Source organism: Stenella coeruleoalba (genome assembly GCF_951394435.1).
Source record: "Stenella coeruleoalba genome assembly, chromosome: 8".
NCBI lineage: Eukaryota > Metazoa > Chordata > Mammalia > Artiodactyla > Delphinidae > Stenella > Stenella coeruleoalba.
Genome location: NC_137154.1, coordinates 8,346,121 through 8,370,975, shown reverse-complemented (window position 1 = coordinate 8,370,975; position 24,855 = coordinate 8,346,121). Strand labels below are relative to the sequence as shown.

The 24,855-nt window shown below is 54.8% G+C and overlaps 1 protein-coding gene across 6 annotated transcripts; it reads left to right on the top strand.

The window, feature by feature from the left end:
- The first annotated feature begins 2,763 nt into the window (after window positions 1-2,763).
- SPINDOC (spindlin interactor and repressor of chromatin binding) lies at window positions 2,764-16,054 on the top strand. Of its 6 annotated transcripts, XM_079930781.1 has the most exons (8): window positions 2,764-3,130; window positions 3,380-3,469; window positions 6,441-6,770; window positions 6,849-6,995; window positions 7,146-7,298; window positions 7,437-7,637; window positions 11,054-11,114; window positions 12,254-13,661. In XM_079930781.1, the coding sequence occupies exons 1-7, from the start codon at window positions 3,004-3,006 to the stop codon at window positions 11,101-11,103; spliced, it is 1,098 nt and encodes a 365-aa protein (XP_079786907.1). In that variant the 5' UTR covers window positions 2,764-3,003; the 3' UTR covers window positions 11,104-11,114; window positions 12,254-13,661. The 6 variants fall into 6 exon arrangements, with proteins under 6 accessions (XP_079786907.1, XP_079786903.1, XP_079786906.1 ...); XM_079930777.1 differs by lacking the exons at window positions 11,054-11,114; window positions 12,254-13,661 and adding an exon at window positions 13,719-16,054 and having other exon boundaries at window positions 7,146-7,283; XM_079930780.1 differs by lacking the exons at window positions 11,054-11,114; window positions 12,254-13,661 and adding an exon at window positions 13,757-16,054.
- The last annotated feature ends 8,801 nt before the right edge of the window (window positions 16,055-24,855 follow it).

The following is a 24,855-nucleotide window of genomic DNA, read 5'->3' as shown; positions in this document are numbered from 1 at the left end:
GGCTAGAGTTGTATCTTTGGTAAAGAAGCACCAATCGGGAATTCCCTGGTGGCCTAGTGGTTAGGATTCCGGGGGGGCCCAGGTTCAATTCCTGGTCAGGGAACATCCCACAAGCCACGTGGTGTGGCCAAAAAAAAAAAAGGACCGGGCTTCCCTGGTGGCACAGTGGTTGAGAGTCCACCTGCCGATGCAGGGGACACAGGTTCGTGCCCCAGTCCAGGAGGATCCCACATGTCGCGGAGTGGCTGGGCCCGTGAGCCATGGCCACTGAGCCTGCGCGTCCGGAGCCTGTGCTCCGCAACGGGAGAGGCCACAGCAGTGAGAGGCCCGCGTACCACAAAAAAAGACCCAGTCACTCAGAGAAAGGCCAAGTCATTTTTGTGGTCACAAAGTGGCCCCACCTGAGCATCTAAGCATGTTTCATTCTAAGCACTGATAAATAAAAAAATTCAACTGAATAAATCTGAAGATTTAATTGGCTTTATTTAATGATTCAGCATCCTATCCAGTAAACAGAAAAGTGCTCTGCGGAACTGTACAAAATGGAAGGGTTTTACAGAAGGAAGGACGGATGGGTAGGGAAGTTATTAGCAAAAGGAAAGAACTGTTTCAGGCCAGGTCATATTCTTTTGGGGGGGAAGGGAACGGAAGGGGTCTTTATGCAGATTACCTCACTCGTGCTGATCAGGAAATTTCAGATTATCTGTTCATAGGTCACATTCCTGGGAGAGGTTGAAAATGCAATTAAGTCTTGGTTTGCTGTCATGGGGGCAAATGACTCTGTTCTGGGGCCTGTTGTTTCTTCTTCTTCTTCTTTTTTAACAGCATGGTTTATGTTCTGCTGGTATCATCACTATCTGAATATCAGAAGGGCCATCTTACACTTTCTTAGTTCTGGACCAGGGATCCAACCCACGCCCCTTGCAGTGGAAGCACAGAGCCCTAACCACTGGCCTGCCAGGGAAGTCCCCATCTTACACCTTTTTGATAGTCTTAAAACTTCACGTTGATGTCCATTAGAGAAAAAGCACCCCCATTTCAAAGATGTTAACATGTAGGGAAAAATGCTCATGCTAGATTTGATGAAATAGGATTCATGCTGTATTACCCTGGGGAAGTAATTTAACCCTTTAAGGCTCAACTTCCTGCTCTGTAAAATGAGAACAACACAGTCTACTACATAAGACTTGTGAGGTCTAAGAAATAATGTCTACAAAGTGCCTGGTATAATACTGGCTGCATCGCTCAGGGTCCAACCACACAAGCAGGAACCACTCTAAGAACGTAAAAACAGAGAACTTAATGCAGGGGATTGGTGACACGGGTGATGGAAGGGCTGAGAAACCCCACAGCAGACAATGAGGCAACCCAGAGATTAGCAAAAACCAGAAGCTGCCCACACTCCTTAACTGGAGGGACAAACAGAGGAGATGGAATTAGTGGAGCCTGGTGGGGAGGACCACCATGGGAAGTTGGAACTACAGCAGCCTATCCAGTAGGAGGTGGCACCGCAGGGGAGCCTCGCCTGCTGCTGGAGACCTGCCAGAGCCCGAGCAAGAGAGAGAAAGAGAAGAAATAACCTGGCTTTTTCATCCCTCCTAACTTCCAGTCTCCTGCCACTGTCTCCCATTGGCCAAACCCAAGCCTGAAAGGCAGCTGTCCTGGAAGCCTGAGAAACTGCACCCTGCAAGGCAATACAGAGCAGAGCAGAAGCGCAAGGAAGGGATCTGTAGCAAAAGGGTAGAGAACAACCATCAGGCTTGGTAATACCTTTATTTGTAAAACCTTTAAAGTACTGGATACACATGAAAGTAACGAAAGCATTCACTTAAAACCATACTGTAGTCCACATAGACTAGTTCACATCTCCCTCCCACCGCAACCTACTACAGTATTCTGATTACTACTGTGTCTGGTCTAATACAGTGGCATTTTAAGACGGATTTTTAGTGTCAGGCATGTTCTCCACTGAAATTTCATGAGGGCTTCTACAGCAGAGGGAGATGCCCATTCTATGTCACAGAGGTCAAAGCTCAGCCACAACAGAATTATGCAGCAGCGTCATGGCAACTGGACGCTGGTCTTGGAGCGCTCAAGGACTTCTGCGTGACCTGTGGGGAGGGTCACAATCTCTGGATTCACTTTTAAAAAATGTAAATCACAACCCTCGCGGTGGTTTACGCGCGCCCCCAACACTCCACTTGGCTCTTCATCTTTCCATTCCCTTGTCCAGAAGGCTCCACAATGTTTTTTGAAATAAAGGATGAAATCGTCTAAGAAAACAGATAACGTACCCAAGATCACAGCGCTAGCAAATCGGAAGGAATTCATTCTCTACTCTTCCCACGCCAAGGCGCTTTCCGCTCCCCCACCGGTTCTTTTCGCGCCCCGTACATCCTCTGGCGGAGGAAGGCTTGTTCAGGGAAAAGCAAGAGAGACCCCGCTCAAAATCCTGGCGCACTTGGTAGCGCTCTTCGTGCAGCCAACGTGCCCAACTGGCGTCTCAATAAACGGCGACCCGCCAGGCTCGGCCGCCCGACTCAGGACGCTCCCGGCTCGGGGTAGCTCAGGGTCCTCTCCCGCGGGCCCGAGACCCCCACCCCCGCGCCGGGGGGCAGCCGGAAGCAAGCTGCCCTACCCGCCCCCTGCGGGTCGCGGGGTTTCTAACGGAGCCGCGTGCCCGGGGCGGGGCCACGCGCGATTGGCCGCTCGGAGTCGGGGGCGGGCCCGCAGCGGGCAGGCCGGGCGGGCGCCGACAATGAGCCTCCATAAAAGGGAGCGGCGGGGGGCTAGAGCCCCGGATTGAGCCCTCCCCGCCCGGGGTCCCGACGCTCTAGGTCTCGGGGAGGCCGAGACGCGCCCGTCGCAGGCCGGGCCGGCGAGCGGCGGGCGGCGGGCGGCGGGGAGGGGGCTGCACGGGGCGGGAGGCGGCCGCCGGCTTGCGCGCAGGCCTGCGCGCCAGTCCTCCGGCGTCCGGTCACCGAGAGCCCCCCCGGCCGCGCCATGGCCCTGAAGGCCGAGGGCGCCGCGCTCGACTGCTTCGAGGTGACACTCAAATGCGAGGAAGGGGAGGACGACGAGGAGGCCATGGTGGTGGCCGTAATCCCGCGGCCCGAGCCGATGCTCAGAGGTGAGAATGGGAGGGGAATCCCACTTCCGCGTCACGGTCCGGGGCTCGGGCTTCCCCCCCCACACCAGTCGGGGGTCCGGGTACCCCCTCCCGCGCCTCCAGTCAGGGGCCCAAGCGCCCCCACTCCACTCCGGCCTGGTGCCCGGGCGCCCCCTTCCCCCTTCTGTCTGAGGTACTGGGGCTCTCTTGTTCCACCCCCAGCGGGGTTTGGAATCTCAGGCCTCCCCGAATTCCCCCTCCCCCGCCCAGGGTCTGGAGCCTTCGATCCACGCCCCGCGAGCTCCGGATCTTCCGGTGCCCGAGCGCCCCCTCGCCCGGGCCCAGCACGACGGCTTCGAGGTGACGCTGGCGGGTCCCACCCCTCCCCCCTCCCCCCTCCCCTTCCCTCTACCCCCCCGCCGCGGAGGCAGAGACAGAGGCAGGCCCAGGGGCCTGGCCGTATTCTCGGCCGAGGACCGAGGGGCGGCAGGGCCTCCACGCCGGAGCTAGGGGCCCCGCACCTTGGTGTGCGGAGTGATTCGGTGGGTGGAGGCAGGCGCCGCTGCAGCCCGCCAAAAGGTGGATTTTAAGGGCGCTCCGTGCAGAATGCTTTCCTACGCCCCCCTCACCATCCCCGGGCCTTGCGCTTGCATAAGCCACAGGTGTCAGATTCTCGCGCTGCAAGGGTGAAAGTGGTTGCATAGGACACCTAGTTTTGGAAAAGGAGTGCTTGCTACGGGCGCCCTCAGCCACTCTAGAAAGGGATTGGCCTCGGGAAGGGGTTTGAGGAGCAGTCTGGGAGCACTCGCTTTCCCCTCCTCCCTCACCGATTTCTCCAGTCCTCAGGATCTTGCAAACCCTAAGAAAACAAAGAGCCACCTTAGTGGAAGACACACTATTCATGAAAATGCAAAACCTTTTAATTCCTAGATACCCCGTCCCTCAGGGGGACAGTACCCAAAAGGTTGAGAGCAAGGCCATTCATTTAGCCTCAGCAGGACAGGGTGATGTCTCCCTGCACTGCTTCTCCTTTTTGGAATCAAGAGTGCTATAAAATGAGGGAAATAAAGGCCACTACCCGTCTCAGAGCTTTCAATCCAAAAGAGAGGTTCTTTCTGTACTTCTGCTAATATTTCTCGAGTGGTCAGTGCCAGGCTGTCTCAGTTAACCCTCTCAACAACCCTGCGAGAGCATCCTCCTTCCCCAGAGAAGTGAATTCATTCAACAAGTATGTGGGAGCACCTCTTACATGTCAGGCACGGTTTTAGGCTAGGCGTGCTAATAGCTATAAAGAAAGTCGAAACTCTGCTCTTCTGAAACATAGATGTAGATACTAATGACCAAAGATAAATAAATATATAGCATGTCAGGTGGTTCAGAGAACAGGAAATCAAAGTAAGGAGAAAAGAGTGAGGGTGTTTCATTTGGAATATCAAGTGGTCGGGAAAGCCTTCTCTAATAAGGTGAATTTTGAACACAGACCAAAGGAAGCGAGGGAGAGAACCCTGTAGATAATTGGAGGTTAAGAATTTTCGGCAGAGAGAATAGTAAGTACAAAGGTCCTGAAGCAGAAGCTTCTTGAAAGATTTGGGGTGGGAAAGAAAAACAGACGAATTCAAGGTTTTTGGCCTGAGCGACTGGAAGGATGGACTTCCCATTTGCCGAGATGGAAAGACTGGAGTGCAGGCCTGTGGGAGATGGGGAGTTAAGGTTTGAACATGGCAAGTTTGAGAAGTTTATGACACATTCAAGCACAGATGTCAGATGGTAAGTAAGGCATGTGAACCTAAATTTCCTGGGAGAGTCTGGTTAGAGGTACAGACATGGGAGTTGTCAGCAGGCGGGCACTGGGATGAGACCACCAGAGGAAGGAGGTAGATATAGATGGGGTCCCAGGACCGTTGTGGAATGCTCCAGTGATTCCAGTTTAGAGACTGAGTCATTCCTCATCAAACACTGCTGAATGCCACTACATGCCATGCACCGTGCCGAGTGCTGGAGATACAGTTGTGAAGGATCAAAAATCCATGCTGTCTTGGACCTACAGTGCAGTCAGGAGACAAAGGGAACGAGTAGGAAATGAAGCAGTGAGGGGAGCAGGGAGCTCAGGTGGGGCAGATGGCAGCTTTCTAAGGGACGGCAGACAAGCCTTGGGTGAGAAGACGGCTCTGTTCCGGAGAAGGGACTGGCACGGGTGCCCGAAAAATAGCTCCAGTGAAGTAAGAGAAGAACCAATAGAAGGTGGTGCCCTGGAGTCCAAGGGACAAAAATCAAGATGGAAGAAGCCATCTGTCAAAGGACAAAGTTGAAGAGCTGACCGCTGGGTTTAGCATTGGTGACCTTGACAAGAGCTGTTTTCGAGGAGTGGTGGGAAAGAAAGCCCACCTGCAACCAAGGGGTTCCTGCCCAGAGTCACATCTGAGCGGGGTGCAGCCCAGCCTTGGAGCTAGACCTGAGACCAAGCCGGTTCTCAGACCCATTTCAATGCCACCTCTTCCAGGTAGTCCCCAGGTGTTCGGGTCTCCCATATTTGTCTTTCGCTCCATCTTCTCAGGTGGGAGGGAGGTGCAGCCACAAGGGATCAGAAACCCTGAGCTGCCAGGCTAACGTGGGTCTGAGCCTGCATCCTTTGCTGAGCTGAGAAGGGTTCCCATCCTGTCGGAGCTTATGGTCCATGTGCACAGGGAACAGGTGCTGAGTCGACCAGTAGGGACGAGCTAGGTTACTGCTGTAAAGGCTTTGGGAGGGGAGGCTGTTTCCGACAGGATGGGAGGCCCCTTGAAGGGACCTCAGCAAGTGGAGGAACAGGCATGGATGCCATTCACTGACCCGAGAAGGCTCATTGAGCGTCTCCTCTCCTACGTGCCAGGCCCTGCGGGGACAGTAAGATGACAAAATTTACCATTCTTGTCCTCAAGGAAGTGCTTCGCTGCCGTGGCCTGGCAGTCGCATATGGATATAATCACCTGCCAGGGGTGGGAGGTCAGGAAGGCTTCACAGGGCTGAGGTTTTGAGCAGGGCCATGAAGGAAGTAGAGGACTTTGCCGGACTGGTGGGCTGCCAAGGCCGTAGACGTGCAGGAACGCAGTCTGTTGGAAATGCCTGTTGGACCTGTGGTCGGAGACTAGATTGAGGTAGCAGGATGCCGAGGCATGTAGGCTGTGTTTATCGTGGCTAGTGCCTTGTGGGCTCCAGGGGAAGGGAGAAAGAGACTCTAGGTGGGAAAGTTCCTTCCCTACATATGCCACCAGGTTTGGGGAATCCTGTTCTCTGTATTGTTGGTTGTGGGCACCTTTACTGACAGTACCCGCCCCCTCCTCTCCCTCCGTAGTGGCCCAGCAGGAGAAGACCCCACCGCCGAGGCCCAGCCTGCTAGAGGCAGGCAGCGATGGCTGTGAGGAGCCCAGGCAGCAGGTGTCTTGGGAGCAGGAGTTCCTGGTGGGGAACAGCCCGGGAGGCAGCGGGCGGGCACTGTGCATGGTGTGTGGGGCCGAGATCCGGGCCCCCTCGGCGGACACAGCACGCGCCCACATCCTGGAGCAGCACCCTCACACCCTGGACCTGAGCCCTTCCGAGAAGAGCAATATCCTGGAGGCCTGGAGTGAGGGGGTGGCCCTTTTGCAGGACTTCAGGGCCGAGCAGCCGTCCCCGCCCCATTCAGGTAGCTGGGCTGGGGGAGGGGAGGAGGGGGAAGGAAAAGTCAGGACTCTTGTTGCTCACTGGCATCTGCCCCCTTCAGACTCAGGCCAGGAGGTCGAAGTGGACCCAGACTCCGACCCGGACCCCGAAATGCCAGCAGAGATTGTCGTTCTCCTCGACTCCGAGGACAACCCCTCCCTCCCTAGAAGGAGCCGGCCCAGGGGACTCCGCCCTCTGGAGCTTCCTGGTCAGTCATCCCAAAGCCTCAGAGGCTGAGTTGGGGGGAGGGGAAGCATGGGCCTTGCCATCTGGGTGGAGAGAGGCTGCTGGGCAGGTACCCTCAGCAGCCCTGTGGTTACGGCAATCAGGCCTCTTAAAAAGGTCTTGTCTTTTGCAGCGGCCCCTGTCCCAGAGCCGGTAAGCAAGAAGCCACGTGGTCAGAGATGGAAGGAGCCCCCTGGGGAGGAGCCGGTCAGAAAGAAAAGAGGCAGACCCATGACCAAAACCCTGGACCTGGACCCGGACCCGGACCCAGGTGAAGGCGAGGAAGGTGTGGGCTCCAGGAGGAAAGCTAGGACCCTGGGGGGGGGGGGGGATGCGTGGCAGAGGGCACCTGCACCTCAGCTGAGGCCATGGGCTCAGCCCTTGGGAGTCTGACCTCACAGTTCCATCCTGTCCTCCCTTCCAGATCCCCCCTCACCCGGCTCACCCACCGAGACTTTTGCGGCTCCCGCCGAGGTCCGACACTTCACCGACGGCAGCTTCCCCGCTGGCTTCGTCCTCCAGCTCTTCTCCCACACCCAGCTCAGGGCCTCAGACAGCAAGGACTCGCCCAAAGAGGGGAGAGTAGCAGAAGGAGGTCTTCTCCAGCCGGAAAGCCCCTCCCCAGGTGAGCTCGTGAGAGAGGCTGACAAGTGCGGGGTCAGGAAGGCCGCATCCCTGGGGTCTGGCCTCCACGAGGCTGCTTGGCAGCAGAGCCCAGGCTAGAGATGGCAGGTGGATTTAAATACAGTAGCCAGCCAGAGAGCTGAGTTTGTTTGTGAGCTCCTTGGGAGTGTCCTGGCTGGTTGGTAGGTTGGGTTAGGCCAGTGCTCCCCAAAAGCCCGACACCCATCACCGCAGTTAAGGTTGATTCCAGCTGGAGCCTGAGGTGCCCACCTTGGCCCCGGTGGACCAGGGGCCTAGATGGGACCGATAGCAGAATAGGCGGGGCGAGCACTCAGCAGACACCTCAGCTCAGTTTACGTCTAATAATAGCAGTAAGCGCTTGTGTTTTTATCATGTTCTCCGATTTTAAGAAACTCATATGCAGCTCATCTGGCCCTTATAAAAGTATCTTTTCCAGATGGACCGACAGAGTCTCAGAGAGATGGTTCCTCCTCTACGGTCCTTGTATTCATTTCCTGAGACTGCTGTAACAAACTGCCACAAACTTCGTGGCTTACAACAACACAGATATACTACTTTTTAGTCCCGGAGGTCAGAGAACTGGAACGGGTCTCACTGGGCTACAGTCAGGGTGTCAGCAGGGCTGGGTTCCTTTCTGGCTCCTAAAGGAGGAAGTCTTGCCTCTGCCAGCTTCTAGCAGCTGCCTGTGTTCCTTGGCTTGTGCCCTCCTTCCATCTTCAAAGCAGGCCGTGGCCAGTGCAGTCTTTCTCAGGATGCCACTTTTGGGTCTGACTCTTCTGCCTTCTCCTTCCCCTTTAAAGGCCCTTGCGATTACACTGAGCCCACCCAGACCATCCAGATCTCTGTTTTATTTTAAAGTTGGCTGATTAACAATGTCAGTTCCATCTGTGGTCTTAATTCTCCCTTGCCGTGTAAGATACCGTATTCACAGGTCCTGGGGATTAGGACTTGAACGTCTTTGGGGGACCGGTATACTGCTACCACAGTCACGTAACCTAGCAGTAGCAGAATTGAGATGAGACTGGCCTGTGTTCCAGCAGGGCAGGGCTGAGCCTGGTTCCTCTCTCTCTTCATCTCGCCAGGCCAGGCCCTGCTTGCAGCATCTCAGACGCAAAATTGTTTTTTCTTTTTTTTTCTTTCTTTTTTGGCTGTGTTGGATCGTCGTTGCTGTGCACGGGCTTTCTCTAGTTGTGGCGAGCGGGGGCTAGTCTTCATTGCGGTGGCTTCTCTTGTTGCGGAGCACAGGCTCTAGGTGCGCGGGCTTCAGTAGTTGTGGCTCGTGGGCTCAGTAGTTGTGGCTCGTGGGCTGTAGAGCGCAGGCTCAGTAATTGTGGCACACAGGCCTAGTTGCTTCACCGCGTGTGGGATCTTCCCGGACCAGGGCTCGAACCCGCGTCCCCTGCATTGGCAGGCAGACTCTTAACCACTGCGCCACCAGGGAAGCCCCAGAAAGTGATTCTTGAAGGAGTGAATGTGTGACGCAGAGAGTGCCTCGTCCCGCCTGCCTGAAATGGGCGTTTGGAGTTGGAGCCCTGAGAAAGATGGCGCACGGGGTGCTGGAGGCTCCCCAGAGCAGGGCTCTCAAAAAGGAGATGTACTTTTTGCCTAAATAAAAAGGCAAACCTGTCACTTCAGCCCACATCACTCAGTGGTGACCACTGTCAAAAATTTGGCTTGCGTCCTTCGGACCTTTTCCGAAGCTCTGTGCACGTCTCTGCACATGTGCTTTCATGTATTTATTCTTTACCACTTTTTCTAGTCTGGAGGCAGGCCTCAGCCCTGTGAGGTTGTAACTGTCTCAGGTTTCAGCTTGAGTCACCTTCCAGTCCTGCTTCCCCAGGACTGTGCTCTGCCTGGACTTGAGTGTTTCCCGGGCCCCCTCGTATTGTCAGTGGACCCCTGCTCTAAATGGCTGATCTCTTCCACTGGCTGATGAGTCCTCTGGTTTCATTCTTGAAAGTGGGGGCTTTATTTTGACCCCTGGGGTACCCTGTGCCCAAACCCCACCTGTGTGGAGTGACCAATAGGTGAGAAGGGCATCCTTGAGATCTCAGGTTTATTTGGGGTGAGTGGGCAAAGCCTGAGATTTGGGGTTCAGCAAGCTGACTGAATGAGGGAGAGGGATGGAGAGGGCTGAGAGGTGTTCCCGGCAGAGGCCGGGGCCTGTGGAGGTTGGAGACAGTCCAGAAACTGCAGGAGGCACTAAGTGGCACAGCAGCAAGTGTTCCGCAGCCCAGCTATGGGAAATGACAGGAGTGCCACAGCCTTTGTCCCCACGAAACTCACAGTCTGCCTAAGGGTACAAGTCAGCAAATAGAGAATAGTGTGGTGCCCACGATGGTTCTGTGCCGAGCACAGGCTCCAGACCAGTGGTTTCAGGTCGGTTTGGGGTTTTAAGTACCCAAAGCTCAGATTTCCCAGAAACCTGTGAGGCTTCAACCAGAATGTCTCTACTTTGAGTTGTTTTATTTATTGAAACTCTTCAAAGATCTTATTTGAGTAAAGATCCTACCACTTTAAATCAAGGATATAAAAGTGGGGGGGCGGGGAGTCACTGTGGTCAGGTCAGCTGACCTAGTGGATATGTGTGTCAAGCAGTCAGGGACGACTTGCTGGACTTTCAGGGGCCTCCCAGGCTGAAGGTGGGGACCTGGCCAGGAGAGGAGGTGAGCCCTGAGGGCCCACTCGCACACAGTGGGAAAAAGCCTCCTGCTGGGGTGTGTGTGTGTGCAGATAGTGGAAAAAAGCCTCTTTGTCCTGCTGGGGTGTGGGGGAGGGGAGTGGGGGGGGTGAGGGGTGTCAGCACCTAGAACAGGGCCTGGGTGGGTGTGTGTGTGTGTGTGTGTGTGTGAGAGAGAGAGAGAGAGAGAGAGAGAGAGAGCACCTAGAACGGCCTGGCACCAAGAAAGCCCTCAGGGAAGATTTTTTGACAGATGAGTGGATGGCGGCTGCCTTCACTCGTCATCCTGGTGGTGACATGTCCAGAGTCTCTGCTCAGAGACAAGCCTTAGTGAGAAACGAGAGAAGTGGGCCCCAGCCACCCCCTGGAGAAGGTGTACACATTTACACACACATGCACACGTGTGGAGGAAGGGGAGGGGAGGAAGTGGGGAAGCAGAGCAGTTTGGGCCAGGAGAGAAGTCGGGGCGGTTCTGGGGTTGGGGTGCTGCAGCTTGTCCCAGGGACAGAGAAGTCCTCCTGGCTTGCTCTGACGGCCTGGGGCTCTGCTCATGCACTGCTTCTGAAAGAAGATCTCTCTACCGCACCTCAGGCCTCGCTCTCCTGAAACACCCCTTCCCACCACCCACCCCTTTACCCTCCCTGCTGTCAGGAAGAATTGGCACTTAATTCCAATGTACTGAATTCTTTTAATGTATTTTTTCCTGAAATCCACAGGACCACCTTATAAAGGATTATTATGTCCACTTTACAGAAGAGGAAACTGAGCCTTGGGCAGGTGTGTTTCACCCATGTGACTCCCCGCCTGCAATGAGGGCCAGGAATCAGTTCTCTGTCAGACCAGGAGCTGTTCTTCTCTCTGGGTCTTCCCCATCAGCCTACGCAAAGCTGTTCTTTCTCCCTTCTTGCCCCCTCATCCCATCGTAGCCACCGTCCCGTTTATCCCCGAGCCTTTGCAGCAGAGCTGGAGCGCTCTTCTGTACTGTCTCCAGTCTGTCCTTAGAAGCCACTTGAGTCAAACGCATGCTCACCACCCTACACTAAAATGGCTTTTTTGGCAACATTGCCATTGACTTCCATAAAGTTAGATCTGGTGGTCAGTTCTCAGTCCTTATCTTTCCTGACCTGGCAAAAACAAGGAACCCCTCCCTCCTTCCCTCCTTCCTGGAGACCCTTTCTGCCCTTGGCCTCTCGGGCAGCAGCATGCCTGGGTTGCACCTGCCTCTCTTGCGTGTTCTTTCCTAGCTCCCCAAGTGGGATCCTATGGTTGTTTTTCTTTCCATTTCTGGAACATATGTTCCTTTGGGTCAGGATGTTTGCCTGTTTCATTTACTGTGTGATATCCCCAGTGCCCAGCACAGAATAGGTGCTGCTTCTGTATTTGGTGGATGAATGAATGACCCAACCGTGGGTCAGGGTCTGCACTCAACGCCCTGGGTGATCCCGTCCAGGCTCACAGCTTGAAGGACAGTTCCTGTGCTCACAGTCCCGCTTTTCTCCTCCACCCCAGACCTCTCCCTTCGGTTCCAGCCTCTCTCTTACCCGTATGACGTGTCTGATTGGTTGCCTAAAAGATCCCCCAAACTCGGAGTTTCTGACGGCGTTTCTGAACGGAACCCCCGGTCTCCTCCCCTCACCTCCAGCCACTCTATTCGCCCCCAGTCTTCCCTTACCCAGGAAGCTGGCAGCCCCGTTCTTCAATTTGCTTGGACCAAACCCTCAGAGTCATCATCTTCTGTCTCTCTCAGACCCCACATCCGTCCATCAGCAAATCCTGTTAGCCCCACCTCCAAGATGCTCAGAATTGACCCCCTGTCACTACCCCTACTGCTGCTACTTTCATCCAAGCTTCCTTAACAACCTTTGAACTTGTCTCCTAGCTTCTGAGCTTTGCCCTCTGTGGTTGGTCTCATACAGCAGCCAGAGCCCCTGTTGAAACACAAGTGGGATCCTGGCACTGCTCTGCTCAGAGCTCTCCAGCACCGTCGCTGTCGCACTTCAGATAAAAGTCAGAGTCCTCGTGGAGACCAGTGGTCCTCAAACCAGGATCTTCACCTCTTCTGCCCACCAGGGCATCTGCATTTGCTCTTCCTCCCGTCAGGAATGCTGTTCCCCAGCTAGACACGCCGCTGACTCCTCGCTTCCTGTATGTTTTGCTCACGCACCAGCTCTGTGGGGCCCTCCCTGCTACCCCGTCCCCTTCCCTGGTGTACTTTACTTTGCTTCTGTCTGTATATGTCACATTGCATTCTTGCTTGTTCATCCTGTTTATTGGCTCTCACCACTGGAATGTAAATTCCAGGAAGGCCACTTGGCCCGCTGCATGTTCTGGGGAAGCCCCGGCAACTGGACTAGTGTCGGGCGCAGTATAGTTGCCCAGTAAGTTATTGTTGAATTAGGGAGCCAGTGAGTAGGCTCCACTTGCCCTCGAGGAGCTTAGAGTTTGTCAGGGAGACAAACCAGCTCATGTGACTACAAAGCAGAACTTGTTCAGTCGCACGACCCAGTGGCAGCCATTGAGTCGTTTTAAATCCCGGCAAACAGTACAGCAAAATCGTACCTGTTTTCTCTGCCAGATTTTAAATCATTGGGTCTCTAGAAACAGTGCAGAAGAAAACCACAAATAATACAGACGCCGCAACAGTTACAGTCACCGTTTTCTGGCTTTGTTTTTTGATGTAACTTTGGCGTGTGCCCGTGCCAAACCGGACATTTTGGTACCTGAACAGTGGCTGTCAGCCGTTCATGTTCCCCTGTCTTAAGACCTGGTTGTGTCCATTGTGAGTAGCTCCGCCACGCTGCTAAGTTGGACATCTGACCCCTGCGTGGTAGGTATTGACTCGGGAGATGAAGAGCCTGGTTGAGCTTCCAGAGCAGAGCTGAATGTTAACCCAGGACTCTCTGTCCAGTGCTCTCTCCTCCGCCCTGCATATTCACCTGGTTGCTCCTTTGTGGGCACAGTCATGTCTTTTTCTGCTTTGGGGTGTTCCCCACCCCACCACCTCTGCCCACACAAGGCAGAACCCATCAGGCTAGGGTGCCCAGTACGTCCTAGATGAAACGGAGTCAGCTGAAGGTAGTTGAGGGGAGCGGAGTACAGCACTAAGCGTCCGTGTGCCACAATACACGAGGGAGGAAGGCTGCGGAGGGCCTGCGCTGATGCCTGCGGAGGCGCGATGCCCTTGCGGTTGGTGCTGGTCCTTGGATGATCCAGGAGCACAGCCTCCCACTGTCCCCAGGCTTCTCCTCAGACCACAGGTCCTGGGCTATGGAACTGAAGGCCAGGAAATGGGGGTGTGGTTTACAGAGACCCTCGGGGGACATCCTCAAGGTGCGTTGTCTGGAGGGCCCTGACTCTCTCTCTGCTCCCATCCTTGCCCAGCTCCCCCTCCGGGGCTTCGCGGGACGCTGGATCTCCAGGTTATCCGCGTGCGGCTGGAGGAGCCCCCGGCAGTCAGCCTCCTGCAAGACTGGTCCAAGCATCCCCAGGGCACCAAGGGTGTGGGAGCAGGTGACAGCCCAGAATGGCCCGCGGTTCTGTCGGAATCCAGCACCACTGTCGGGGGGCAGCCAGAGGCAGGGAGTGGCCTGTAGGTTCTTTTCAGGGCGGGGAGAGGAGGCTTGTCACCCTTCGGCTTATCACTCAGAGCTGCCCAGCTCGGCCACCTGATGGAGAGTAAAACCAGGTGCCAAGGCAGGATGGAGGAGAGGAAGGTGGGCAGCATCCGCTATGACTCGGGGATGCTGGAAAATGTCTCCCCGAGTGAGGCGTGAGGCCAGGCCCTGAGGGGGACGGGGTGCCGAGGGCTGTCGTGCGGTAGGGCATTGGGCCTTTGGAGAACACCCACCCGATCCTTTTGCTGACCCCTCTGTCCCCCTGACCTCCTCCCACCTTCTCAGCCCCCCACCATTCTCCCTTGGCACAGTGCCTTACGCAAGAGGTGGTCGTGACGGTGTTGAACTGAGTCCCACTACCTCGGGGGACGCCTCTCCTCCCCCACCCGTTTCGGCTCCTAAACCAGGAGGCCTCCATTACCTCTTCTTCCTGCTCCATCCCTGCAGGTGGCTGAAGTAGCCTACCTGGGGGCTCCGTCACTCACACTCTCCTCTTCACCCCTTTTCCTGTTGTATATATCTCCTTTGTTGACAATAAATTATTTTTTTTTATTAAGAGAGTTCCGTCTGGGCCGTCATTGGGGGAAGGGGTTTGCTAGCAGGATATCCGGCCTCCTGGAGCGACCTTGAGGAGGGCTAAGAGGTGGTCCTGGGTGTGAGCCAGAAAGCTGCTGCCCCAGAGGCTGGAACAGGGTCAGGGCAGGCTTTGTTGGGCCAGCAGACCGAGGCCGAGTCAGTTAGCAGGGCACCTCGCCCCCTCCCCTTACCCGTGTCCTCCAAATGGGGTCAGAAACACCTTTAACATGTACCTTCTGAGTCACTTGGTAAGCCTCTGTCTGTCCAAGACAGGCCACACTGGGGGGCCCAGGGGAGGAGCTGAGACTTAACATGACCTTTACAAAGTGCCCTGGCCGTGCCCAGTGTGCAGGGAAAGAGAAGCCTCCCCTCCCCCTGCCCCAGGAAAGGAAGGCAGGCGGTGGGGTCCTGAACGCCCCCAACCTTTCAGCGCTGAACGCTCAGCCTCATGGTCTGCCCGCCCTCTCCTCGGCTTAATTACACCAAGCCTTTGGCTGGTTTTCCTGTTCCCCAGACCCAGAGGTGGGTCCACTTGGATCTCTTCACCAGATTCCTAACCCCTTATCCTCCTAAATTAACCGTCACCAACTGAATCTGTGTAGGGTTGTGTTTTTCCTCTTTGGTGAAGGGGGCTCTCAAGAGAGGCACAGAGGGCTCTCAGATCCCAAACTTCACTGTCCCATTCAGAATCCAGGGGTGAGTGGGATAAATAGGGCCATCCACCCTCTGCACCTGGACTGCTGATGGATCCCGTGCAGCCGGGGAGGGGCGGGGCAGAGGCAGGGCTCCCAGGGCAGTTGTTCCTGTGTGACACCAACCCCATCAGGTTTTGAGACTGACCAGAGAGCTGGTCCCTAAATAAGGAAGGGTGTGGGCTTGAGCGCGCTGTGCTGTGTGCCCGTCTGAGCTGGTGTCCCCCGTGGGCTCAACCAGGTGTGAGTGATCTCAGCGTGGTTGACTCATGGGAAGTGGTCCTTTCTCCCCATCTGACGAGCTCGGGAGAAAGAGCCCAGAGACATCTGGGGCCCTCTTCCAGGGGAGACCAGAAGATTTGTGGTGTGGTGGGGGGAAGAGGGCAAGGATTCAGGACCCCTCGTGTCGAGGGCGGCTGCACCAGCGCGTGATGTCAGGGGGCCATAGAACTACCCTGTATCTCTACCACCATTTCGGCAAATTGGCAAAACTTGTATCCTTCCTAAGAGGAAGAAATAAGTAATGCTGAAAGTTTGGCTCTGAAACACAGACTGTGAATTGTCACAGGTGGTCGCTGTCCGTCCTTTCAATCGTGTGACTGTGTTTACATTTATGCCAATGTGCTTTTAAAACAATGTGGCTGTGTTGCTGGGTGTTGACAGTTGGGAGAACTTACATAAAAGCTCCTCGTGCAATTGTGAAGCTAAGTGCACCTTCGCGGCTGTTAACTATGATTGAAGGTTTGGCCCGCTAGACTGTGAGCTCCTTCCGGGCGAGGGCTGGATTGCATTGACTCCATTTTCCTAGCGCCCTGCATAGGGTCCGGTGCATAGTAGGTGCTTAATAAATGTTTGTCTGCTGACCTCTTGGTGCGTATTCCTATGCGACGTTTGTGCAGTGCGGGCCGGTCCCTGCAGTGTGGTCCTCTGCATGAGGTGGCTGCCATGGTGACTGCTGGTGACGTGGTTGTTCCACGGCTTAAGCCCCACATCCTGGGTGGCAGGGATCTGCCCAGCCTCGGCCAGGACCCCAGGGACTCCGTGAGCATGTGTGGCTGGGAGCTGCCTGTGGGCACCTCTGGGCTTCCAGGGAGAGGTGGAGAGAGTGGAGCCCGGGGAATGGCTCCACCCAGAGTGCAGAAGGGAGTTTCTGAACGTAGGGGTCTGCCACCTGGGCCAGAGCCACAGTCCTAGAGCCTGTGACACCAAGAAAGCCTCCTTTGCAAATATCAGCGACCCGAGTGGCTGATGGTGGTGACGTTCTCCAGGTGTGATGCTGGAGTCCAGCCACGACCAGGTGAAGGAGCTGGGGAAGAGGATGCCGCCGCCCGACCCCTGAGCCGTACCCCCGCCCCTTGTCCCCAGTACTCCTTTGTGCTCTGAAGGCGGCCACCTGCCACCCTTCACAACTGCCCTCCTTGGGGTCCAGTCAGGGAGCTCTTTTTGGAGACCAGTAACAGCCCTGAGGGCAAAGGCAGTCCGAGACCAGGGAAGAAGCAGCCCCTTCCCTCCTTGAAGAGAAACTGCAGTGTGTACGGCCGTGGTTGGAAAGGGGGGAGCACGGTTGGAAAAGGGGGAGGGTCACCGGCTGGGCCCCGTGCAGCGCCCAGTCCCGTCACTGCTCTGGTCCGGACTCCGCGGCTCCTCCAACCTGCTCTCCCTTTCCAGGGCCCCCCCCACCCCATTCCTCACACACACAGCCAGGCTGCAGAGCGGCTGGAATGAGACTGCCTTCACGGTGTGAAGTCCTGCACACCCCTGAGGTGTGGAGGAGGCTGGGGGCTGGGGTGCGAGAGCACCTCTGAGGGGATTGCAGCCTCTGCGTCTGTCCCCACGGAGGGCCTTTTGGGAAGGGGGCACCAGCTGACCTCCCCAAGGCAGGGTGGGGGCTGCTGCTTGCAGGTGTGACAGGTGAGGTGACTCCACAGCACACCAGTGTGTCTGTTTCCCACCTTCCTGGAACCAGGTGCCTTCATATCACCGAATCTGGCCAGTCCCTTTCTTCCCTCGAGCAAATAGCCTCGCTCCGTGGACAAAGTACACCACGAGAAAGGAAGAGAAAGGAAACAGAGCCACCTTTCTGGCCTCCCTAACACCAACAGCAAAGCCTCAGGTCTCCTCAGGCCCCGCACCTAGGAGGCCCGGGGAAGCAGCGGCTGGGACGAGCACCCTGCAGGGCCAGCTTGCACAGCCGTGGATGAACGCCCCTGGGCAGCCACGGTGCTGGGAACTGTGGGGTGCAGACAGGACACCTGCCCTGGTCTCCACTGTGGGTCACCCGACCTTGTGCCATGATACAGGTGAGGAAACTGAGGCACCTTGAGCTGCATGTGGTACCTTGCCTGCCATCCCAGAGCGGCTAAAGGAGCAGAACCTGGCTGAGCCCAGGTCTGTCTGACTGCAGAGCTGTTGTCTCCGGCACGCCATGGCCTGTTTGTGCTTTAGGAAGACCCTGGCACACCTTCCCTCCAGAGCCTGGGGACCCACGGTGGGTTCAGGGGTTGGGGCTGGAGTGGACGCAGATGGGAGTCAGGAAGCTCGTTCGAGACAACAAGTGCTCACACCTCCTTTGCTCGGGAGCATGATAGTGGTGCCCAGTGCCCCTGCCGTGCCAACTTCCAGAGCCCTCCAGGGCCTGGCCCCTGCTGGGATCATGCCCTGTGCCTGGCAGCACCCACTGGAGGGGCTCACAGCAATGTGGAGGGGTGCTCATCACACCTGTCTCAGGTGATGATGTCTGGGAACCAAGCTGAGGGTTTTGAGGGTGTTGGGAGCCCTGTCCCTCACCTGCCTTTCTCCTGAAAGGCTCCTGGGCCCCTGCTGGGTCCCGCCTGCTGGCCCTGGCCTCCCTCAGCGACCTCTGACCCTGGCTCAGGCTGGACTTGGTATTCGGAGGCTGCAAAAGCAGTGCCAGGTACAATGATGCCCACATGAGCTCGGGCTGCCCTAGGGGACAGGGCAGAGGGAAGGGCTTCTCCTTTCCAGACCCTGCCCTGTCGCTTCCACTCCCTCTCCTTGACCCAACCACTTGCCCACCATGGCACCCACACCTTCCTGGGTGAGCTGTTGGCCTCAGAGAGACTAATCCATGGCCCTCCCAGGTTAAGATCACTGTGCTGTTCAAAGCTCAGGCTCGAGGGGCCACGCAGACCCGGGCTCACAGCTGCCAGCCGGACGAGAGGCATTCACGGTTCCGGTGTTTTGAATATAGCTGTGAACAAGCGAGAGAGCACCCCGGCTCTCCCCACACCCCCATTCCAGGGGAGGCAGACGGCAAACTAGGGGCTTCTCAGTGTGTCCAGCAGGGAAGAGTACTGGGCGTGACGGAAGGGCACCATTCTTTTTTCTTTTCTTACTCTTTTGATCATGGACTTTTTTTCCCCACACTGCGCGACTTGTGAGATCTTAGTTCCCCGACCAGGGATCAAACCCCCGGGCCCTCAGCAGTAGAAACACGGAGTCCTAACCACTGTACTGCAAGGGAATTCCCAATGGTGGACATTTTCAAACACACCCAAAAGAAGAGGGAGAGAGAGAGAGAGAGAGAGAGAGGAACAGTGAACACTGATGTATCCCAGCTTCAACAAATATGGCCAATTTTGGTTTATCTTTATCTCCCCACATCTCCTTCTCTTCTGGATTATTTAAAAGCAAATCCCAGACATTGTATCAGTTCATCTGTAAATAGGTCTGTTTGTATCTCTAGGAAATTCAGACTCTTTTCAGTAAAATATATATCACACTTTAAAAACTAATAATCCCTTAATGTTGTTTAATATCCACACAGTGTTCACATCCCCCAGTTGGTCCATGAATATCTTTAAAAAAACCTTTTTTTAATTGTGGGAAAATACACATAACATGAAATTTACCTTTTTCAAGTGTCCAGTTTAACAGTGAGTGCATTCACATTGTTGTGCAACCGATCTCCAGAACTCTGCCATGAATCTTTATACAACTGATTTCTTTGAATCGGGGTCTAAGTACATTCCACACACTGCATTTGGTTGATGGATTTCAACCTGTAACAGCCTTTCTTTCCTCTTTTGCCCTATTTCTTTTCTTTTTTCTTAAGAACACAGTGGCTTGTTCTGTGGACAGAATTTCCTCCGTTCTGGACTTGGCTGATGGCATTCCCATGATATCCTTGCCTGTTCATTCGTCAAGGGATGCAGTTTTGAGTTGGGGGCTAGAGAGGGCTTCCTCTGGAGACATTTAAGCACAGAGAGAGCCATGCAGTTACATAGGGGAAGGGAGTTGAGGGCAAAGGGAACAAGGAGGGCCAAAGTCCTGTGGCTTTCGTTCTCCAGGGATTCACAGCCTGCTATGTGCCCAGCACTGTTGGAACCACTAAGGACACCACCAGGGCCAGAAAATGTCCCTGCTGTCCTTGGGGCTGGGGACCTCAGGCACTGTCCTCCCTAGGGAGGATGGTGAGGTGGTAGGGAAAGTAGGAGTGTTCCCCCAGACACACCTGCTGCCGGCCAGCCAGGAGCAACCATGCAGCTTTGGGTACGCGGGGACATCATCTCAGGCCAATGACACTGATGAGTCATTGGCCGGCCTCCCCCGCCCCTCATCCTCCAGGAAGCCAGTTACAGCCAGCTGGTACCGACTCCCCTCTGCCAGCTCCAGGTCTGAGGCTGCTCTTGGCCCATCCCTGTGAGATGGGAACTCCTTGAGAGCGGCCTCCTTCATGCCTCCACGGGCTGCTCCTATTTCTGCCAGGCCTTGCAGTCCTTTGCTTATCCTTGGGGTCTGACTCTGCATCACCTCCTCTAAGAAGCCTTCCTTGCTGCTTCTTCCAGTCCCCGTGCTCCCACAGGCCCCGGATCATCCACCTTGGGTATCCCCCTCTGAGCCCCAGTAAAAACCGCCCACTTCTGCTTTCCCCTTCGCCTCCCACCGACGTTGCGTCTGCCAACGTGGCAGCCTGGCTTTCCATCCAGAATGCCCAACCTTAGCGATGGAGGTGGCAGAACTCTGCCTGTAGACAGTGGCCCAGTATGGGAATGTGAGTCGGTCCAAATAGCACCTCCTCCCAGGAGAACAGACACTGAAGGTGGCCTCCCTGCCTGATGCCCCTTCCTCTCTCCCTCTCCCCTCCTCCCCCCTTCCCCCCAAGTCGGTATACAGTGACCTCCGTGGGCAGCTGGACTTTCCTGCTGCGCTAGGCACATATGAGCAAGGCTGGCAGGAACACTGTCTCCTCCACCCCAGGCACAGTGCCAAGTCATGGGCGAAGAAGGACAAGAGTGACATTGTCACTGGCTTAGGGTTTGGGAGATTATCTTAGTCTGTCCGGGCTGGCGTCACAAAATACCATAGACTCGTGGCTTATAAACAACAGAAACTTATTCCTCATATCTCTAGAGGTTGAGAAGTCCAAGATCAAGGTGCCACCAGATTCAATGTCTGGTGAAAGTCCACTTCCTGGTTCATAGACAGCTGTCTTCTTGCTGTGTCCTCACTCGGTGCAGGGACCGGAGAGCTCTGTGGGGTCTCTTTTATAAGGGTCCTCATCCCATTCATGAGGGCTCTGCCTTCATGACATAATCACCTCCCAGAGGCACCACCTCCAAATACCATCACCTCGGGGGGATTAGGATTTCCACATATGAATCTTGGGGGGCAGACACACATTCAGTCGACAGCATTATGGAAGACCACACAGAGAGCAAAGAAGAAGCCTGAGGCCCCAAGTGGGCGAGGGAGTTACCTAATGGCTCACATGATCCATTAGTGACAGAGCTGGGGCCAGGATGGACTCTCACATCTGATCCAGTGCTGTGCTTCTGGAACGTGGGGAGGATATAGTAGAGAGACTTAAAAGAAGCCTCAGGGAGGCTGGCTAGTCTGCCTAATAATAACAGCAGCCCGCACAAAGCGCTGGCTGTCCACCAGGCTCTGTCCTGGCCTGTTTCATGTATCGTCTCATTATAGCCTCACAAATCAGCCCTGTGAGGTAGGTACTTTTATTATCCCCATTTAACAGATGGGGAAATTAAGGCAGAGAGACGTTAAGAGGCTTACTTAAGATCACATCGCTGCTAAGGAGCAGCCTGGCAGCAGGGTCTGTGTGTTTGCCCACCACTCTACACAACCCACCTCTCGTGGGCGGAGAAGCCCAAAGTTCATCCCCCTGTTCCCACTCCCACTGGCAAGGGACCAGGCTTCTCTATGCTTCAGTTTCCTTCTGAGAAAAATGAGGGAAATAACAATGCCTCCCACTTGTGAGTGTGAGTATATCCACATAGGATGCAGCTCTCCATGTGGGTTAGCCCTGAGAAAAGGGAAGGAGCCTGGGAGTTCCTGTCCTAGTGTAGCTCACATCCTGGTGGAATAATAAACATATTCTAGTCCATCAGTTCTAAGATGCACATCTGCCCACACTCTAGCATCTCTGAAATGTCCTAAATTCAATATGGTGTATGGTAATGGCGATAAAGTGCATGATGGGGCTTGCCTGGTGGCACAGTGGCTAAGAATCCGCCTGCCAACGCAGGGGACACGGATTCGAGCCCTGATCCGGGAAGATCCCACATGCTGCGGAGCAACTAAGCCTGTGCGCCACAACTACTGAGCCTGTGCTCCAGAGCCCGCGAGCCACAACTGAAGCCCGGGCGCCTAGAGCCCGTGCTCTGCAACAAGAGAAGCCACTGCAATGAGAAGCCTGCGCACTGCAGCGAAGAGCAGCCCCTGCTCGCCGCAACTAGAGAAAAGCCCGGGCACAGCAACAAAGACCCAATGCAGCCAAAAATAAATAAATAAAATAAATAAAATTTAAAAATAAATAAATAAAATGCATGATGAGAGTTCAGAGACATCAAGAGAGAGCAAAGCTCAGCGAGATGGGAGGGTCTCTGTGAGTCAGAGGGCATGTGTGGGTTTGCCACACCCTGTTACCTGACTCTTGATCAGAGGGCAATTCTGGACCACTCTCCTTACCCCCCGGCCTGGCCTGCCTGAGCAGGCTTTCTGGCTTCACTGGTTGGGAGGAGAAAGATGGAGAAGAGTTGCAATGGTTCACAGGGGTGAGAATGAAGGTGTCTTCCATCCAACACCTTGGGCTCCCTTTGGCTTTTCCCCTCCTGGCCCATCCATGCAGGGGACTGCTCTCCTAAGGCCCCTGTGCCTCTGGTGCTGGGGATCTGTAACCCCTGCCTTCCCTGATTCCAGTGGGCAACATGGCTGCCCTGGACCACAGGTCCTATCCATTGGTTTCTACCTGGTCTGGGGCTTGTGGTAGAGCCTTTACTTTTGTGTTTGTTTTGTTTTCAGTTATTCAGGTTGGAAAGCTTGGAATTATCCTTAGCTCTTCTCTCTCACATAACTCCTAAACCAATCCATCAAGAAATCCTGTCGGGGGCTTCCCTGGTGGCACAGTGGTTAAGAATCCGCCTGCCGCGACTTCCCTGGTGGTGCAGTGGCTAAGAATTCGCCTGCCAATGCAGGGGACACAGGTTCGAGCCCTGGTCTGGGAAGATCCCACATGCTGCAGAGCAACTAAGCCCGCGAGCCACAACTACTGAGCCCACGTGCCACAACTACTGAAGCCCGTGCGCCTAGAGCCCATGCTTCGCAACAAGAGGAGCCACTGCAACGAAAGGCTCGCGTGCCATAACGAAGAGTAGTTCCCACTCGCCGCAACTAGAGAAAGCCGGTGTGCAGCAATGAAGACCCAACGCAACCAAAAGTAAATAAATAAAATAAATAAATTTATTAAAAAAAAAAAGAATCCGCCTGCCAATGCAGGGAACATGGGTTCAAGTCCTGGTCCAGGAAGATACCACATGCCGCAGAGCAACTAAGCCCATGCGCCACAACTACTGAGCCTGCTCTCTAGAGCCCACAAGCCACAACTACTGAGCCCGTGTGCCACAACCACTGAAGCCCGCGCGCCTAGAGCCCGTGCTCTGCAAGAGAAGCCACTGCAATGAGAAGTCCGCGCACCTCAACGAAGAGTAGCCCCCGCTCACCACAACTAGAGAAAGCCCCTAAGAAGCAAGGAAGACCCAATGCAGCCAAAAATAAATAAACAAATTTATATATTAAAAAGAAAAGAAAAGAAAAGAAATCCTGTCCGGGGACTTCCCTGGTGGCACAATGGATAAGAATCCGCCTACCAATGCAGGGGACACGGGTTCGAGCCCTGGACCGAGAAAATCCCACATGCCACAAAGCAACTAAGCCCATGCACCACAACTACTGAGCCTGCGCTCTAGAGCCCGTGAGCCACAACTACTGAGTCTGCATGCCGCAACTACTGAAGCCCGCGTGCCTAGAGCCCGTGCTCCACAGCAAGAGAAGCCACCGCAGTGAGAAGCCCGCGCACCGCAACAAAGAGTTGCCCCCACTCGCTGCAGCTAGAGAAAGCCCATGCGCAGCAACGAAGACCCAACGCAGCCAAAAATAAATAAATAAATTGATTTTTTAAAAAAAGAAAGAAAGAAATCCTGTTGGCTGTATCTATCACAAATCTGACCAGTTCTCACTACTTCCACCACTGCTGCCTTGCTCTGAGCCATGGTCATCTCTCACTTGAATTGTCATAAAAGCCTCCTCAGGGTTTCCAGAAGGAAACCCTGCCCTGCCCCTTCACTCTATTCTCAGCCAGTCAGGTCATGTCACTACAGTGGCTCCCCACCTCACTACAAGAAAAAGCCAAAGCAGCGGCCCACCAGGCCTGACTCCACATCACCTTTCTGCCCTCTTCCCCTACTCTTTACCCCCACACTCTCAAACAGCCAGGCCCGCACCTGCCTCAGGACCTTTGTACTGGCCGCACCCTCTGCCTAGAATGCTCTTCCCCCAGACAGCGGCAGAGCTCACTCCCTTATCTCCTTCAAGTCTTTGCTCAAGTGTCACCTTCTCAGTGAAGCCTGCACTGACCAGCCTAAAACTGCAACTTGTTTTGCATCCCTTCACCTCACTTCTGCAATCCTGACCCCCCTTAGCTGACTAGCTTTTCCCCATGGCACTTAATATTTACTATCGTGTATTATGTTTGTTGCCTGTCTTTCCCCAGTCGAGATGTAAGTTCCCCAACGGCAGAGATCTTTTGTTCTCTGATATATCTGAAGAGCTTAGAACAGTGCCTTGCACATAGTAGATGCTCAACAGAGATTTATGAATGAATGAGTTTGCAGATTAGAGAGAGGTAAATGTGTGGTAATAATTAATCTTTGAAGAGGACTAGGTGGGTATGAGAAGACGATATTTGAACTGGATCTTGAAGGACATCTAGAATTCCAGGTGAGGGAGGTGACTGGCAATCGATCAGCCTGAACAAAAGCGTGAAGGTGAGAGAGCTTGGTGGCAGGGCACAAACTGCAGGGAGGTGTCAACCAGTGATACCTAGTTGGAGAGGATATTCACAAGGTAAGTTGAGGCCAGACTGTGCAAAGGTTTCAATGCAGGCCAAAGTCTTTTCCTAGCACCAGGACCAGGTACAAAATTTGTGGGGCCCAGTGCAAAATGAAAATGCAGGGCCCCCTTGGTAAAAATTTCAAGAGGGGTGACAGTAGAGCATTAAATCAAGCTCAAAGCCCTTCTTAAGTGTGGGGCTTTTATGTGACTGCACAGGTCACAGGCCCATGAAATCAGCCTGCCTAACCCACAAGGGAGCTGGTGAGA

What these genes read in the sequence shown, in the direction of transcription:
- SPINDOC (XM_079930776.1), top strand. Translation starts at nt 3,004, where the DNA reads ATGGCCCTGAAGGCCGAGGGCGCCGCGCTCGACTGCTTCGAGGTGACA. An exon ending in CCCAGCACGACGGCTTCGAG is followed by an intron (nt 3,470 to 6,440) that starts GTGACGCTGGCG and finishes CTCCCTCCGTAG; the next exon opens with TGGCCCAGCAGGAGAAGACC. An exon ending in CCGCCCTCTGGAGCTTCCTG is followed by an intron (nt 6,996 to 7,145) that starts GTCAGTCATCCC and finishes TGTCTTTTGCAG; the next exon opens with CGGCCCCTGTCCCAGAGCCG.